The sequence below is a fragment of the Sorex fumeus genome, unplaced genomic scaffold (genome assembly GCF_029834395.1).
Source record: "Sorex fumeus unplaced genomic scaffold, SorFum_2.1 ptg000072l, whole genome shotgun sequence".
Lineage (NCBI taxonomy): Eukaryota > Metazoa > Chordata > Mammalia > Eulipotyphla > Soricidae > Sorex > Sorex fumeus.
This window is the reverse complement of record NW_026606129.1, coordinates 26,671,446-26,689,949: the sequence shown is the minus strand read 5'-3', so window position 1 is coordinate 26,689,949 and position 18,504 is coordinate 26,671,446. Positions and strand designations below refer to the sequence as shown.

The 18,504-nt window shown below is 38.8% G+C and overlaps 1 protein-coding gene across 7 annotated transcripts in view; it reads left to right on the top strand.

The window, feature by feature from the left end:
• Positions 1 to 18,504, top strand: part of THRB (thyroid hormone receptor beta) — a 441,166-nt gene that overhangs the window by 324,760 nt on the left and 97,902 nt on the right. For all 7 annotated transcript variants that reach the window (XM_056129151.1, XM_056129152.1, XM_056129154.1 and 4 more), the window contains one exon: positions 17,099 to 17,359. In XM_056129151.1, coding sequence (XP_055985126.1) covers positions 17,099 to 17,359 — 261 coding nt within the window. The remainder of the gene's footprint in view (positions 1 to 17,098; positions 17,360 to 18,504) is intronic.

The window sequence follows — 18,504 nt, the reverse complement described above, 5'->3', positions numbered from 1 at the left end:
AAGGCTTAAGGGAACCAACACATCTTTCTTAGTATCTTGCCTCCATCACTTCAGAGAATGGATTTGATCTCATTCAATTTTCATTCAGCTTCCTTGAACCACCCATTCCACTGTCTAGGGATTAGAAACTCAGATCTTATTTAGAATCCCAAGCTGATCTTTGAGAACTATCAATTCATTTAAAATATTCCTTTGGGGAGGGAGGAAGAGTTGGAGAGATAGTGCAAGGGTTAAGGCACTCGCCTTGCAATGCAGCTGACCCAGCTCTGGCCACTTCTGAGCAGAGTCAGGAATAGCCCCAGAGCACTGTTGGGTGTGACCCACCCTGCATCCCAACTTCCCCCTCATACAAACACATCAAATAAAATTATATTAAACATCCCTCTAGAATGTTTGTGTGAAAATCTATATACTGTAATCCTTTTATTGCTGGCCTGCTCCTATCACACCTGACTCTTGTTTCCTTCTTTCCAGATAGTGATTTATTAAATAATCTGTTTGGTGTGGTTTTGCCCTATCCTTTGGATAAAAGAATGCAAGAAACATTGACCAGCCCTAGGATTAGCTCCATCTCTGTTTCCAGGCCGGGCCTGTTATATCTGTGAGAGATCTCTGTTTTCCAACTTCACAGTTCATTGCATGTTTAATTAATAGAAGCCTGTGCAAGAGTCCAGATTTCCAAGATTAAGAATATGCTGTGCTTCTCAACACTTCACAAGAATTTTCCATGGTCCACAAATTAGTTGAAGGTCTTTGATGTCTACATATATTGGCCAAGACAGTAATAATTAAATTGGCCAGAGTATGTGGCGCCTGGACCTAGGACCAGTTGGCCCAGTTGAGTGATAATTTGACTAAACAGACTTCCCAATCAGTCTCTCTCTCTCTCCCTCCCTCTCCCTCTTCTCTTCTCTTCCCCTCTTATTCTCCCTTTCTCCCCCCTCCCTCTCTCCTATTCTCACATGCAAAGCTTTTTATCACTCTTCTCTGTTCTCATTATTCATGCCCAGTACCATGGCCAGAGCTGTCATTCCCTATACAATACCATTATTTGCCATTCCCCAAAGTTGTAATGGTTTAGAAAGCGTAACAGTTTCCTTGGCACAAGGAATCACCTGAATATTTCAATCTGACATGATTGCATCTTACATAATCTGCAGTTGCTTTCATCCTGCAGACGGATCAGACATACAGAGGGCAGTGACTGCTCACTGGAAACAAGATGTCTCATCAGGATGAGGCTACCTGCCTTCATCTACCTTAAACCCAAATTTCTCTCAGTTATTCCTGGGTCACAAGGTAAAGTGGAGAACAAGGGGAAACTTATATAGTCACCCATTATGAGCTGGCCAACGTAAGATCTTTTTGGTTTGGCACTGTTGTCTCAGCCATATAAAGAACATAATTTCTGTCTCTAAACCTTAAAAGGAGAAGAACTGACTCCTCAGTGCTCATCTCTACTGCTAATTATTTTGCTCATGTTGTGTCTGCTTCACTTGCTTTAAATAAAAGCCTCTACAGCATGTCATCCAAATATAGGTCTTTATGGTCCAGAGAGAAAACAGTCTGCGACTTTGGTGACAAGGACATTTCAAATACTAAATAAATGGGCCTTTTTCTATCCTAGCCTACAGCTCTCTATTAGCAATGAAGAGAAGGTAAATAAAATGTTTGCAGGATAGATTTCTTATACTGTTTCTTCCCTTGCTGGAAAGAAATTGTGATCAATATCAAGTACAAATTATTACTTGCGATTTAAAAAAAACTTTATTATTATATTTCAGTATCATAACACAAATTTGCTTGTGCATAGTATGGCTTTAAGTTTTCACCATCTTTTTTCAATACTAAAAATAAGTGTACATGTAATGGAACTGTGATTAAAATTTCACTGACTAGAGATGAATTTAGATTAAATTTGAGGGTTACTGGCCAGTATTCCTGCTGGTGCTAAACCTCTCAGTCATTCCTACCTTAGTGTTCCAGACTGTTCTTCCTGGAGTGAGTCTCATTGGTGGGGAAAGATGATAGCAGGTACTCCAGAAACTACAATCAGAGAAAGAACATTTATGAATCAGAGGCTGTGAGAAATTCAACACCTTATTTTTTTCCCCTAAGGCAGGATTTTTCAACCTCAGCACTGTTGACATAAGGCAATGGATAATTATTTTTTGTAGGGAGTGAACCTGTGTAAAATGTTTAGTAGGTGCCAGGGAAATGACTTTTCAGTAGACTGCATGCCTGGGTAAGGCCTGGGTTTGGTTCCTGTACTGGTGGGTAGAGGAACAGTAGAAGAAAGAGGACAATTTAAAGCATTCCTGCATTAAATTGACTAAATGCTGGTAGTAGACACACAGCTAAACTTTGACCACCAAAAATTCTCTCCAACAAAAAAATCTCTCCAGACATTTCCAACTGTTTCCAGGAAGGCAAATATCCTAGGAAAGAGATTCTCTAGACTTCTGGCAAGTTACCCAGCACAGTAACTAAGTCAAAAGAACCCCACTTCAGAGGGAACATATAGAAATGAGATATTTCTTTTTTTTTCTTTTTGGGTCACACTGGGAAATGCATAGATGTTACTCCTGACTCTGCACTCAGGAATTACATCTGGTGGTGCTCAGGGGACCATATAGGATGTTGGGAATTGAACCCAGGTCAGCTACATGCAAGGCAAATGCCCTACCCACTGTGCTATCGCTCCATCCCCCAGGAGTGAGATATTTCTCCCAGAACATCTTCTCCCCTTTCAGTTTCCTTCTTTCAACCTCATGTTTTTATCTCTTCAAACTAGCCCTAGACTTGAGGCCATTATGATAAGACAGCCCCAGGAAGCAAACTGCCCACTCTGATGAGGATAGCAAGCCTGAATTTTTTGTGACACCTTCCTCTTCATTTGTAGCATTGTCCTCAGAGAATACTCAAGGGAATGAGCCATGCTTAGGTGAGATGCTCTTTGGCATCACCATTTTGATAATGCAGCTTCCTCTGCAGAAATTATGTCTATACACATATACCAGACAAACAAGATAATTGCTAACAGCACAAATAGCTTTTCTTCTTTTGCTCATAAAATATTTCAGGCCATATTTCATAAAACTGAAAATATTTGTATCTTAAGCTGTGACTTTCTTTTTTTCAAAAAACTTCCCTTTAAGCTCCCATCAGTACTCTCAGCCACTATTGTTCCATGAGTAAACTCAGACAAGCCTATTCATTTGAACTTAATGTCCTTCCTTCCTTAAAGAAGAAAAGATATATTCTAAAGAAGTGTCCCCTTTGATTCCATTCTATTTTTTTCATTTTATTTAGTTTTTATTAGTGAAACAACATGAGGTACAGTTGTAGACTTATAAACTTTTGTGCTTGGGTTTCAGTTATACAATGATCGAGTACCCATCCCTCCACCAGTGCCCATTCTCCACCACCAATGATCCCAGTAGTCCTCCCACCCCCCCTCGCCGCATCCCCCCAACCCCACCCCACCTCTGTGACAGGGCATTCCCTTTTGCTCTCTCTTTCCTTTAGGGTGTTGTAGTTTGCAATAGAGGTATTGAATAGCCATCAAGTTCAGTCTATAATCTACTTTCAGCATGCATTTCACATCCCAAGTGAGTCCTCCAGCCATCCTTTACTTGGTGTTCCCTTCTCTATCTGAGCTGCCTTTTCCCCCAGCATGTACTGCTGGCTTCCAAGCCATGGAACAGACCTCCTGGTACTTATCTCAACTATTCTTGGGTGTTCTACTCCCCTTCTGTTTATATTCCCCAGATGAGTGCAGTCTTTCTATGTCTGTCCCTCTCTTTCTGGATCATTTCACTTAGCATGATAGTTTCCATGTAGAACCACATGCATGTAAATTTCATGACTTCATCTCTTCTAACAGCTGCATAGTATTCCATTGTGTAGATGTACCAAGGTTTCTTTAACCAGTCATCTGTTCTTGGGCACTCGGGTTTTTTCCAGATTTTGACTATTGTGAACAGTGTAACAATGAACATAGAAGTGCAGATGTCATTTCGACTGTACTTTTTTGCCTCTCCAAGATTTATTCCCAGGAGTGGTATTGCTAGGTCAAATGGGAGTTCAATTTCTAATTTTTGAGAATCGTCCATACTGTTTTCCAAAAGGGCTGAACCAGTCAGCATTCCCACCAGCAGTGAAAGAGGGTCCCTTTCTTGCCATATCCACACCAACACTGGTTGCTTTTGTTCATTTGGATGTGGTCCAGTCTCTGTGGTGTGAAATGATATCTCATTGTTATTTTGATCTGCATCTCCCTGGTGATTAGTGACGTAGAGCATCTTCTCATGTTCCTTTTTTGAGCAAGAAATGTGAAGTGGAGCAAGGAAAGCCTCTTTAACAAATTGTGCTGGCAAAACTGGACAGTTACATGCAAAAAAAGTGGGTTCAGATCTCTACCTAACACCATGTACAAAAGTAAGACCAAAATGGATTAAAGACCTCAACATCAAACTGGAATCTATAAGGTACACTGAAGACAAGGTTGGCAAAACCCTCCATGACATTGAAGCTAACATTATCTTCAAAGATTACACGCCACTGGCCAAACAAGTGAAAACAAAGATAGACAAATGGAACTATCTTAAACTAAGAATCTTCTGCACCTCAAAAGAAACAGTGACCAAAATACAAAAACAGTCTACAAAATGCGAAAGGATATTCACCCAATACTCATCCGATAAGGGGTTGATATCAAGGATATACAAAGCACTGGTTGAACTCCACAAGAAGAAAATATTCAACCCCATCAAAAGATTCCAGCCCTGCTGGAGCGATAGCACAGCGGGTAGGGCGTCTGCCTTGCACGCAGCCAACATGGCCGACCCGAGTTCGATTCCTCCGCCCCTCTCGGAGAGCCCGGCAAGCTACCGAGAGTATTGGATATGCCAGACACAGTAACAACAAAGTCTCCAATGGAGACGTTACTGGGCCCGCTCGAGCAAATCGACGATCAACGGGAGGGCCTTTACCTTTACCTTGAGCAAATCAAAAGATTCCATTCTATTTAAAAAGAGACTTTATTTCCTGAAATCATAGTTCTAGAAAAAAATAGATGAGCCACTCTCAAAACAATATTCATGCAAAGATGGTCTATAGTAATTTCGTAGGTTTTCCTATTGTCAACTTGATCCATTTTGATGAAGATTCTAGACACTGTTCTGTTCTTACCTGGCTTTGTGACTAATGATAAAAAGCTCTGCATTTCTACACTACAATTATTTGCTCTGATGATTTGCCTAGGGGTTATGAATACAATTTACTATTTACTACCTGGCTGGAGCGATAGCACAGCGGGTAGGGCGTTCGCCTTACAAGTGGCCAACATGGCCGACCCGAGTTCGATTCCTCTGCCCATCTCGGAGAGCCCGGCAAGCTACCGAGAGTATTCGATATGCCAAACACAGTAACAACAAAGTCTCCAATGGAGACGTTACTGGGCCCGCTCGAGCAAATCGACGATCAACGGGAGGGCCTTTACCTTTACTAAAGAACTGTGATTTACAAAGTTATTGATAGCTGAATTTTAGGCATCTAATATTTCAACAAACAATCCCACCACAATCTCAATCAACTTCTCTCACCAGTGATCCCATACTCTAGATTAGAATCCAGCTCCCATACAGGATCCCATACAGCCACATTACAGAGTTCGGTGGTTGTGTTTAGGTCTCATAGTTGAGTCTGTGCTTTGAATATATTGCTATACCTCTCCCCAACATCAGCAGGTTGAAAGTGCCCTTAAGGAATCCTTAGCTCTCTCAGCCAAAGTTTCCCCATCTGTGAAATAGGGCTGATAACAGTCCTTTTTGCCTGCCCTGGTCGTAATGAGTAAATTAAATATAAATGCAACAGGTCTAGAACTCTATAGTGGGCTAAATCTGCTAGTTTACTTTCAATAAGATTGGCTCAAAATGAAATGAACTTTACTAAAGGCCTTTTTACCTTTTAGATAGGCAATTAAGAAATCAGTTCTTCCTGACCTTGATGGTTATAGGTTTTGTTTTGACCTTCTTTCCAAAGTTTCAGCTACTTGGAGGAACAGTCCATATCACCACAAACACTAATTTTTTTTGAAAAGTCATCATCAACAGCCAGTGTGGAAACATAATCTTTGCATGTACAGCTGTCTCTTGTTTGGTAAATTACTGGAAGAAAGAAATGTTCTAGTTAGAAAAACAGTTCTCAATGTTTGAGGTATATAGTGCAAACTTCGGAATTTGAAACAGTGTTGAGATTGAGCAATAAATTCTTGTTGTATACCAAAAAGACATGTTTTCAATTAAAGGATCATGGGATGAAGAATCAGAAGATCCATCCTTAGCACTTCCCTCATCTGCTTAACTTAGAGCAAAAGCATGACCCCTCTGAACTTTATTTCAAACTTCTGATTTTGTATGTCGTCAATGAGATTTCATCCATGTTTTAGGTGTTGACTTCCCATGAGAGATAAAGGTATGTCATGGCAGATTCTGTCAAATGGGGTCTGGAACCTGACTCTCCTTTAACAGATTTTATACTCACTCACTCTGAGCAGCGACCTTTTTCATAAAATGGGATATTTCTACCTTCATTGTGCTGGTTTAATATAAAGTGATATGTATGGATGGAGATTGGCATATATAATACATACAATTATATGTTAATTATCTAATTTTAATTTTATTGTATTAAATAACTATGATTTACACAGTTACTTATAGTTGAATTTTAGGCATTAAATATTTCAACTGGATATCCTAGGCAGGAAAACCTCCAAAAAATATATATGAAATTAGGGGCTTAAGAGATAGTATAGTGGGTAGGGCATTGGTCTTACATGCCACCAACCCAGAGTTGATCCCAGGCACCAATAGGAGTGATTGCTGAGTGAAGAGCCAGGAGTAAGCCCTGTGCACTGCTGGGTGTAACCCAAAAACAACATAATCAGAAAATTCAGTGTTTGTATTTTTTTTCATTTCATGAGCTAAACTGACCAACAAAGCCTTTAGGGAATAAAAGCATTAAGTACACTTTTAATATTCCTATTTAGCGGTACTTCAATACTGTTAACCCCTCTGATTTTGAATAGAAAAAATCTTCTCTCTACATAGTTAAATTTTTTTGATTACCATTTTTTTCAGTCAAGAATTTTCTTTTTATTGTTGTAGCTTTTTTAAACAAAGCTGCTCATGATTGGGTTTCAGTCATACAATATTCCAACACCCATCCCTCCACCAGTGTAAATTTCCCACTACCAATGTCCCCAGTTTCCTTCCTGCCACTCCCTACCCCTACCCCAGCCTCCCTCTATGGTAGGCACTTTTCTTTTTTCTCTCTCTCTTCTTTTGGGCATTGTGGTTTGCAACATAGGTGCTGAGAGGTTATCGTGTTTGCCCCTTTACCTAATATCCATAGTGATAATTTACAGCTGTCATTGTCATAGTGATCCCTTTTCTATCCCAACTGTCTTCTCCCCTAGCACTTGAGGCATGCTTCCAACTCTTGGACCAGTCCTCCTGGCTCTTATTTCTACTGTCCTTGGGTATTAGTCTCATATTATGCTTTTTGTAGTCTACAAATGAATGCTGTCATTCTATGTCTGTGCCTCTCCTTCTGACTCATTTCACTCAGCATGATACTCTCCATATCCGTCCATTTACAAGCAAATTTCATGACTTCACATTTCGTGGTATCTGCGTAATACTCCACTCCACTATTAAACCCCATCAAAAATTTAACTGAGCAACCAAACATTGAACAAATTCTCTCTGCTTTGTATGAAGACCGTGTCTCCATATATGCTTGAGCAGTGTCTCAAACGTCAATGTGCAGGTGAATCATTTGAGGGTTTTGTCCAAGTGAAGACTCTGATTCAATTCTGGAGCCACAACCTCATGTGTTTAACGAGCTCCTAGGTGGTGGTGCTGATGCTACAAGTTCTCTTACTAATTTGGGGTAAAAAGACATTAGGTAGTCAGAAGCCACTGGAGGATGAGAGAGAGGAAAAGGGCACATATGGGAGTACATATTTTCTTCATTGGGGTAAGCAGGTTGAAGAGAGGCTGGACAACTGGAAGTCATTGGCAGACCTCCCCCGCCGTCCCATTCCCAGCCCCATCCCTGCTATTTCATTTGAAGTAATTGAAAAGTTAAAGATATAAGCAGAAAGGTATGAACAGGACATTAGAGATCTGGCAAAAGCATAATAGAACAGTTCATACTAAGCAATTAGACCCATCTGCAGGGCTTAGTGATCGTCTACCAGACATGCAGGTCAAAAACTATTAAGATCTCCTCTTTCTGCAGTTGGGATGGGACCTGTAAGAAGCAGATGCTAAGCCAGATTCTCCTTGGGGAACATTACATACCCTACAGAAAACTTTTATAAACTAAGGCTCAGGCAATTGAATAAGGTTTTGATGTCTTAATAGCATTCTGAGATTCTGAAAACATGCCCAGAGTGCCCACTCTCAAGCAGTCCTCTCCTATCTGAAAAATCTTGCCTGCTATCATAAATAAAAGTAAAGAAGGTATCCACTAGTTGGCAGAACCTCTATTCCTAAACAAAAGGAAAACTCAAACTCCTCTAAATGCAGTGTTTCCTTTCCAAATTAAGTATCTGCAATGATCTTAATCCCAGATACTTACTGTCAGAGAAACATCTGGAAAATGATAGTGTGATGCTCTGAAAACCCAAAGGAGGAGCCATGACAATATGGCCTATACATTTTTCTGTTACTCTAGCATATATTTATCTCCATTTTGTTAATCCTGTCATGTAATTTGCTGAAATAATGTGTGCTTTGCTGCTAAGTAATGGAACTCCCTTTTCAGTGTGATGTATAAAATTGGCCTGATTACCCAAGTTACATTTTATCATCTTATTTGAAAAATTGTAAATCTCAAAATTTGTTCTCAATTCAAGTTATGCCCCATTTCTAGTTTCCAAAGTCAGAAAAGATTCATATGTATTTTCTTCTAGGGTAATGGTATTTCAAGTTTGGGAATGTAAAATAAGGCTGATTTTTTAGACTATTTTGTGATTTTTTTTCCAAAATATGGATTCAGGCTGGCAACAAGAATAAACATTATGATCTGAACTTTCGTACAGAGAAATCTAATCCTCGCAGTAAACATCTGTTCCCTTTTATGTGCATTTGTGGCTTTTTCATATGAATGTTTCTGCAACAGCTGTAGCTTTTCTAATATCCTAAATGGGATCTCTGTGGCCTTTAGAGTAATTACCTCAAAGTTTGAGTCATCCGACCTGAGGATTCTCTGATTAAATCCGGTATGAATTATGGAAAACCAAATGCCCGTTCCTGGAGAAGGAGTCCATTTTGTTTTCTGAAAAGTACTTTCCTGGTTTTCGAGACCTCTGGTCACCGCTCCTCAGGTACCAACTTGCTCTTGCTTGGTTCAGTTGTTGGCATTGGAACACACATCACTTTAGCTCTCTTTCTAACTAAACCTTAAAATAGATTATGTAGATGCCATTTCATGATTCTAAACATACGCTTTCAAAACGTTTTCATGGTTTTGACTTGTTATCAGGAGATTATCTACAATAGTCTCTAGTTTCAGAATAATTATTTGAAGTTTCTATAGCTATGATGATTGTTTTTCAGTTGGATAGTGAATACCTAATGGAATACACAGGAAAACTTGAGAAGTGGGAGCAACCAGATAAGGAAAAGATTAGTTTCTCTCTTAGCAGCTCCCAAATCTTACTCCCTTAATGGACCAAGAATCCCTGCCAATGAAACCAGAGAAACTCTCTGTGATAGCAAACTTAATTTTACCTGCACACAGAGCAGAGCAGACCAGTCTTAACAAGAGGGAAAATTAATAGAAAGGTTCTCAGTAAAAGGAAACCAAAACCATATAGAAATGGAAGGTAACCTACTTAACAAAGAGGTGAATTTTGCAAGATGTTGTCTACAAGACTTTTCTGAGGATTCATTTCATGAAACTAGACAAAGGCTGAACTAGGACCTAGCAGATCTTGGTTTATATAGACTCAGGAGTGAAGCAGGAGATTTATTCTCCAGCTGAATGAAACCTGATTGGACTGTTTCAGCACATTAAAATCCCCCCCCCCCCCAGTATTTCATTCCTCTATTCATTCAATCCATGCATATGAATTTTGGTTTCTTTTTAAATTTTCAAATCAGTTACAAATAGAAGGTCACTATTATCTTCTCAAACCTTAAAATCCAGTTTCTTTAAAGATCTCTGATGTGCATATTATAATAATAAGAGATAGACAGCACTTGAGAATGGGCGAGAGCAAAGGAGAGAATTGCACACACAGTGTGGGGACCAAGAAAAAAGTAATAAAATAGGGCATTTGGCTAAGTCACATTGGGGTTACAATCACACAATGGGAGAAGGGTTCATTCCTCAATTCTTTTATTCTGGAATAGGAAGGAGAAAAAGAAGTGAAAAAATGTCAGGTTTAATTTAATTCTACTCAAGGGTTATTCATCAGTGTGCCAGGTATTCATGCTGAAGATCAAAGTTAAATAAGCTATAGTCCCAACTCTAGAGTAGCTCACTTATAGAAAGAAGTGAATTGACATCTGTGGTACATTGTAACACATTATAGACAGAGACACCTATAATTAGGTAACTTCCCTCCAGCCTTTACTTCCTCATTTGTTAAAATTACAGAAAAATAGCAATTTCTTGGTATTGTTATATGAGTTAGATGAAACAATGTAACAAAACATTTGGAATTATGCCTGGCACATAATATATTCTCTATTAATAATAATTTTTTGTTTCTCGTGTCTAGTATTTGAAGTTGAGAGGAGAGATGATGTGAATGGATCTTCCCAACTCCTTCCCAGGGAGCTTTATGGAAATACTCTCAATTTTAGCAGTAAAGCAGAAACTCTTCGAGAACTTCTGCTCAAAATATTTCTGCACAGTTCTAGAACTTGTAATTCTGTTGGCTCATGCAAACCAACTCTGGGAGGTATTTTTCCTCCAAACTCTCTAAAGAGACTCATACAAGTTATCTAACCCTTCACTAATAATTCTTGAAAGTGGCCATGAGTTTGGCAAACTCCCCGTGGCGTACCCAATATGCCAAATACCAGTAACAGTAACCAGTAATCATTCTCCTAACTCTGAAAGAGCCTTGAATATGGCACTTTTTAAAAAATCTCAGAGCTAGGATGAAGGAGACGTTACTGGGGCCTGCTCGAGGCAATCGACGAATAACAGGATGGTCATGGCCATGATGAATTTCCTTTTTTTTTAATTTTTGCTTTTTGAGTCACACACGGCGATGCTCAGGGGTTACTCCTGGCTCATGCACTCAGGAATTACTCCTGGCGGTGCTCGGGGGACCATATGGGATGCTGGGAATCAAACCTGTGTCGGCCATGTTGGCTGCATGCAAGGCAAACGCCCTACCTGCTGTGCTATCGCCCCAGCCCCTGATGAATTTCCTTTTAAGTAATCAACAATTTTATATTTTCTTCTGTTTTTGAGGAACCTCCCTCCTTTCCAATACTCAAAATTGACAAGTCTCTAGGCTTCCACTTGAGGAAGCCACCAAGACCTTCACAAATGGAAGCAAGCACCAGCCCTGCTCTGCACATCCAGTCATGTTGCAACTCCCAGGCCAGGCCACGCTGCCCTAGAGAGATGCACAGGTTCTGGAAAACTCACCAGCAACAGGCCACCCCAACCCAGATACCAGACAGATGACTAGGCTCCGAGTTTTCAGAGGTTCTGCCATCCTCTGGAGTTTCTTGCAAAGCATTTCAGCAAGTGCTTGTCTGGGCAGCAAACAATGATCCATGACTGTGGTTTAAGCAGTGTAGTAAAAAGTGATCCATTTGTCCCATTTGGGAGCTGGGAGGACTGGAGGCATCCAGTTGCCCTTGCTTTTGTCTCTGTGCACGGAGCACTCAGAGGCTACACCACAGAATCTATTTAATGATCCTAACAGTTATGGGTAACCGTATTTTGCATAAAGGACGTGATTGCTCAATGACTAGAAATTCCTAGAGGAAAATATTTGTATGTGCTCTGTCCAATTTCAAAGGTGATTTTTTTCCTCTCATGTGTCTGTTTTAGATTACTTTTGTCTCAAATTGCATTTGCTAAGGTCCTATCCCCTTTTCCAACCTATCTTCTGTCCCCTTCTTTCCCCTCAACAAAGCCTTCCCAAAGACTACACAGGGTTCAATTCCCTTAGGTGTATTTATTTTAATGACCATCATAAGAAATGCAACCCTGAGAGATTCTTTTTAAAAAGAACTTAGATCTCATATAAAAAAAAAAGAATAGGGGTTGGATCCTGCCACTTGATCCTGGAACTTTGGGCATCCTTTATATAAAGATTGAAAAATGAATGGTCCCAGCACAGGACTGCCAGTCCAAGGTCATGTGGGAATGAGTACCACATAGCAAAGGACAGAGATCAAGAGGCAGAGCACTGAGCAGGTGGGGAAGAGGATAGATGGGGAATTCCCTGCAGACTTCAGGTACCAGGAGACCTTTAGTTTATTCTAACATCTATGGGAAGTCATCAGAAGGGAGCTTATACTCTCTATGATAGAAAAAAATCTGAAGACTACAAGCCACAGAAAAACATGCTCTGATGGACATTTGCAGCAACTCACTCTAACTCTTCTATGGACAACAAGCATAGTGTCCAGAAATTTTAAAATTCTAAGCAAATGAAAGCTATTGGTAGGTCAATGGCTACTCATAAAACTAAGGCAAACAATAAAAATCAACCTATTCATGCCATAGAAAGACAAAAAAGCAAATGAAGAGCTTCCCTGGGGTTGTTTCTCAAGTAGTATACTGATATGTGCTTCCTTGGTTATTCATGATGATGAATAAAAGTTCAGAACCTGGTCCTGAGAACCTACTCAACAAAATATTACTCCTGTCCTATTTGACTCCACAAATAAAACTTAGTGGACAAGTACAGAATCAGAATTCAATAAGGCTAAAAATTCTGGGTCAAAGCTAAAAATTAAAATGGAAAATTAAAGTTATTGTCTTTACCAGCTTGATGTTCTGCTGTGACAATTTCAGACACATACTCATTTCGACGCATTTTATATCCATATTCCCCTAAAACAGAATATGGTTTGGTGTCTTGGTGTCTGGTACTGATGATCTTTCATTGCAAACTAAGCACTCTTTAATGAGTGCCTCTTAAAATTAAATGAGTGCCTCTCTCCATTCAGCTAATGAAAACCCTAACCTCTTTCCTGACCACACCATCATAATCCTATTTCCACTGCCCTTGTGTTTTTATAAGCTATCAGTTTGCATTTGTGCCCTGAAATTCTTGAACATTTTTATGTAATTCTCCATCTTTTGATGGGCAGATCTATTTTCTGCTATCTTTAATGAAATTTTGAAAGATGGGGTAATATAATAGTTATGTTCATGAGATTTACATTTGTTTCTTTTTTATAAAAGAGCTCTTTAGATGCTGCATTTTTCAGAGTCACTAGAATTGTGATCATATAGTGTTAAACTCAGTCATTCTAATCTCAGCTCTCCAGAAACACTTGGGCCAAAAGGTGTCTCATTATTTTGACAGCTGTCCACATTTCTTATCTAGCTATTTTTCTTAATCCTAGTTGCTTGTTTTCATCGTAGCTGAAAAATTAAATTGGTTATGAATTATTGAAAAGAAGGGGCCAGCTAGGATTCATTTAAAAGCAAATAATTACTACTTCAAGAAGATCGCAAGATATGATGATTTATACAGTCCCTTCTTTTTTTTAGAAGAAAGCATTTCTACTGCTGTGTACCTTGTGTCCCAGAGAATGTTCAGAATATGTATTTTTTGAGTAAACATTCAATTCTCTCCAGATCTGTCTACATACAGTTTCTATGACTTTTAATACTTCACATAATAGTTCCCAAAATAATAAAATTTTAAACTACAGTTCAAAAATTATTCCAAAGCTACATATTACCCATTAGTAGCTGTAAAGGAGACTGTATTCTTATCTAAAAGCTGACAATAGTTGGCTTTCTTACCTTAAATTTTCTTTGGGGGAAAAGGGCCATACCCAGCAGTGCTCAGGGCTTACTCCTGGCTCTGTGCTAAGGGCTTTGTTCTGGAGGTGCACGAGGAATTATATAAGGTGCCATAGATTAATCCCAGGTTGATCACTTGCAAGGCAAATTCCTAATTGCCTTAACCTTTGTACTGTTTCTCTAGCCCACCTTAGATTTTCTTAACCCCATGGATCTTAAACACAAGTGGGTAACAGAATCATCTGGAGAACTTAATAGATATAGAAATGCTCAGTCACCAACCTGCTTTAATGAACTTATCTTTTATGTACTGTAATAGTGCTCTTTTATTGAGACACTCACTAAAGTTTGTGACTCGCAAATTTAATACCTCTAAAAAGTATATATTATCATTTTGCGTTTTGAAAGAACCAAAGGAAATAAGCTTTAGACACGGAAATTGCAGGAAATAAGCTGAAGAGATAGTATAGTGAGTAAGAAACTTGCCTTGTATGTAGCCAACCTGGGTTCCATAACTAGCACAATATTTGATCCCCCAAATCCACCAAAAGTGATTCCTGAGTGCAGAGGCAAGAGTAAGTGGAAGGAGGGAGGGAAGGAGGGAGGGAGGGAAGGAAGGAAGGAGGGAGGGAGGGAAGGCAGACAGACCTGAAAACTATTATCACCAAGCAAATATAGGTGAAAGTAACTTTTATGCCCCTCCCACTCATCCCCATTTCTTGGGAGAATAAGAACCAAATATACTTAAATGATTCTCTGTGGAGTTTTCTTATGACTGAACCAGGTGTTCCTGGACCACAAGTTTCCAAGCAACATTTCAACCGATAAAACTATAAATTTAGCAATTGAATATAATTATTATGAATACCATTACAGGTGGTAATTTTGAGCTCATAATGACTTCACATGAATGAATAAAGTCCATTCCAAACCATCTCAGCTATATTCCTATAAAAAAAAGGAAGGCAATATTACCCTAGCTTCACCCCTAAAATAACCTCCGTTGCTTTAAAGAGACCCCACTTACATTCTCTAAGGGGCACAATGAGAAAGTAAGGCTGAGCTTTAAGGAAGGAATGTCCCTTGGGAGTAGGGTTCCTTTCAACATCCTCATCTAGAGAACAGTAATGACCCAATTTGGTTGTATTTTTTTCATTTCTATTCTTGCATGGGAATTAATAATAAATTTTAGGAATTTCTGTAGAAAATTCAAATGTGGGAAGCTTTAAAAGCTAATATGAAAACTTAAACATCACTTAAGATGAATAAAGGTAAAGGTAAAGGTAAAGGCCCTCCCGTTGATCGTCGATTTGCTCGAGCGGGCCCAGTAACGTCTCCATTGGAGACTTTGTTGTTACTGTGTCTGGCATATCGAATACTCTCGGTAGCTTGCCGGACTCTCTGGGATGTAATTTGCTAAGATTTTAGAGAATCTTTGAAAACAAAGTAAACATCATAGAACATGCTTTGCTGAGAAGGCTTTCATAACTTTACAAATAAAATTAATCTCTTCAACCCACAATTAATTTTTATGTTCAATAACTTTATGTTTAGCTCATGAAAACCTTAAACCCTCATCAATAATAGGTATTCAAATGGGTTCTTCATAGCTATGTTTGGTATGAAATGCAATGTAAACTTTCAATATATTACTCTATTTTCCCTCCAGATATAAGGAGAAAAAGTACCTTTAATTGTAACAATAGTTGGCATAGTTAATTCAGAAACCACTGAATAAAGCCATATAAATTCACAGGAAAAAGAACCAATGTCTGTTTCAACTTATCTGATACACCCACCATAGTCCTTTGCATAGATGAATTTTCAGAGCTTCTTTCTAAATAAGATCAAGTCATGTAGCCAAAAACTATTACATGGCCTGGTTTATTTAAAAGAATATTGCTTACAAACAAAGTTAGAATATTCAAACCAAGCATTTCCTCTAACTGTCACAAAGAGATCATGTGTCAATTATTATTTTATTATTATAATTGTTCACAATCTTCTTCTGAAGTAGAAATAAAATGTGTGCATATTGGAATTTTCACATAGTAACCAGAAGAACAAGAAGCATAAATATCTTTCAGAAGTGAAGAGAGAAAATTATATGTTTAGAGAATTTAGCTTCACCTGTCTCAACTGAAGGCATTAGCTTAATGGAGGGTGTTTATGGAAAGAACTTTCAGCCCTTGGATTAAATAATTTCAAATTTATTTTTAATGTTTGAGAAGCAGTCTAAGATTTCCACTAACTTGCATTGATAAGAGTGGACTTGTCTTTCAAAGATCAACATCTATAGCACTTGAATCATTTTAGCATAAAATAAATTATATTTACAAGTTTGTATTTATTTTATGAATTATTTCTATATTACATTCTTTCAATTCCACTACATGATCACTTTTTTTTTTGCCCTTACAACTAAATTGTTTTCTGTTTTTCTTCATCTGATCTTATTGACCATTTGGAACTACATTGTGTGCTTTACAAAATTTCTCTCGGAAAATCTGGTCTCTTTTTTATATATCCTTGGTGGGTAGAGGCCAGTAATACTAGAGTTGCTACTCCCCTGTATAGCCACGTGAGGGTCCCCACTTAAGTAACAGGGTGCCCATCAGGTCAGCGAGTGATAAAGCCCAAGTCAAACAAGGCTGAATCCTGAATATTTTATGTCCTGAGAATCTGAAAAGTGCTCATGGCCAGCGCTGACCCCCAAGACCTCAAATGGTCACCTAAGCAGCAACATAAATTCATGTTGAACTAGCTCCTGGGTCACTGCCATGGCAGAGAGACAGGCAAAAGCACAGCCTTCCCACGGAGGAACTCATGCCTTTCTAGACAATAAAAACAGGGGAGAATGTGTTCATTACTCTGGCAGAAAATTCAACAGTGGTGGCTAAATGCCCGAGGCTGACACATTCTGCATCTTATCACTGCCTTCAAGTGGAGGTTCATATGAATATTGTCAGTCCCAAAGAATTGAGAAACAACTTGCCTTTCAAAACTCAGCATCTCAAAGTCTTGACAATGCCAACAGTTCATCATCTCGTGTTTTTTAAACTTCCAGAAAATGGCCTTCCAGCCTGGGACAAACCGAAGCACTGTCCAGACCGAGACCACGACTGGAAGCTAGTAGGAATGTCTGGAGCCTGCCTACGCAGGAAGAGCCATGCGGAGAGGCACAGCCCATTGAAGAATGAACAGTCATCACCGCATCTCATCCAGGCCACTTGGACCAGCTCGATATTCCATCTGGACCATGACGATGTGAATGATCAGAGTGTCCCGGGTGCCCAAACCTTCCAAACGGAAGAGAAGAAATGTAAAGGTAACCAGATTTTTATTTGACTAATCGAGTGTTTCAATAAGGAAAACCATTCTTGGAGCTGTGTTTGGTCTCCATTGATTCTATTGTAGAGCGTGTGTGTGTGTGTTTTCTCTATACTATTACAATGTGTTGTATGGTGTTTTGTTTTATTTTGGGTTTGCATCTTCTTTTAAGATTAACAAAAATAATGGAATCCAAAGGAAACCAGTTCATGTCGGTCTTGGGGTTGTGTTGGGGTTCTTAGGGAAAAGGACATTTTTATTTCTCCAATAAAGTTTGGAAAGTTTGTTGGAAAGTTTGGGAGTGCATGATTTAGTTCCATTTTTGAATCTGAGTATAAACAGATTGCTGTCATTATGTAAATACTTGCTTTAATGTTTGTGTGTGCATATCTTTTCCACTATGCCAGTAGCTAATGGGATCCCAAAACTTACCTTTATCCTAACTCCTTTTTTAAGCAATTGATGCTTTAGAAAGAGGCCTTAAGTTGTTTTCTCTTATTACTTAAATCCTGTGCCATCATCCTGAAAGGTGAGATTATGGTATTAGGAGGTTGTCACTTCACTTTAATAAAAAAAAAAAAGTTAAATGGAACTAAGTTCCTGATAGCATTAGGTTTAACTGGTCTTCACCTCACGTTGCCTCCACCCTAACAGATGTCCAGTGCTGATCACTTTATTGTCTTAAGGCTCCTCCAAATGTTTTCTTCTTATAAGTCAGTGTGTGTTTTTTAAGTGTCCAAGTAGTCGGTTTGCATATTTCAATGCTCAAATTCACGTATTTCCATTCATTTTTAATTTGCCACTAAATTATTTGTTTTTCCTTTTCGTATTATGACTCATGATCAAGTTTTACCTTATGTACTTAAAAAAAACTATATTAATGATCACATACCAAAATATACCAATGAAAGTTTGCAAATACCTATATATCAGTCATGAAGGACTTTTGCAGACTGTTCTACCTTGAACATATTAACTTTATTGTATTTATCCCTCTCAAATAGAGCTTGTCTTTGCTAGAAGTACTTGACCGAGAAAATGAGTGCATAGATTGCTTCCACTGAAAATGGGATCACATAAATATAATTGTGAAATAGTGGTCTGAGCGGTGATTTGCGCATATGCAAATTTGCATGTTCTCTT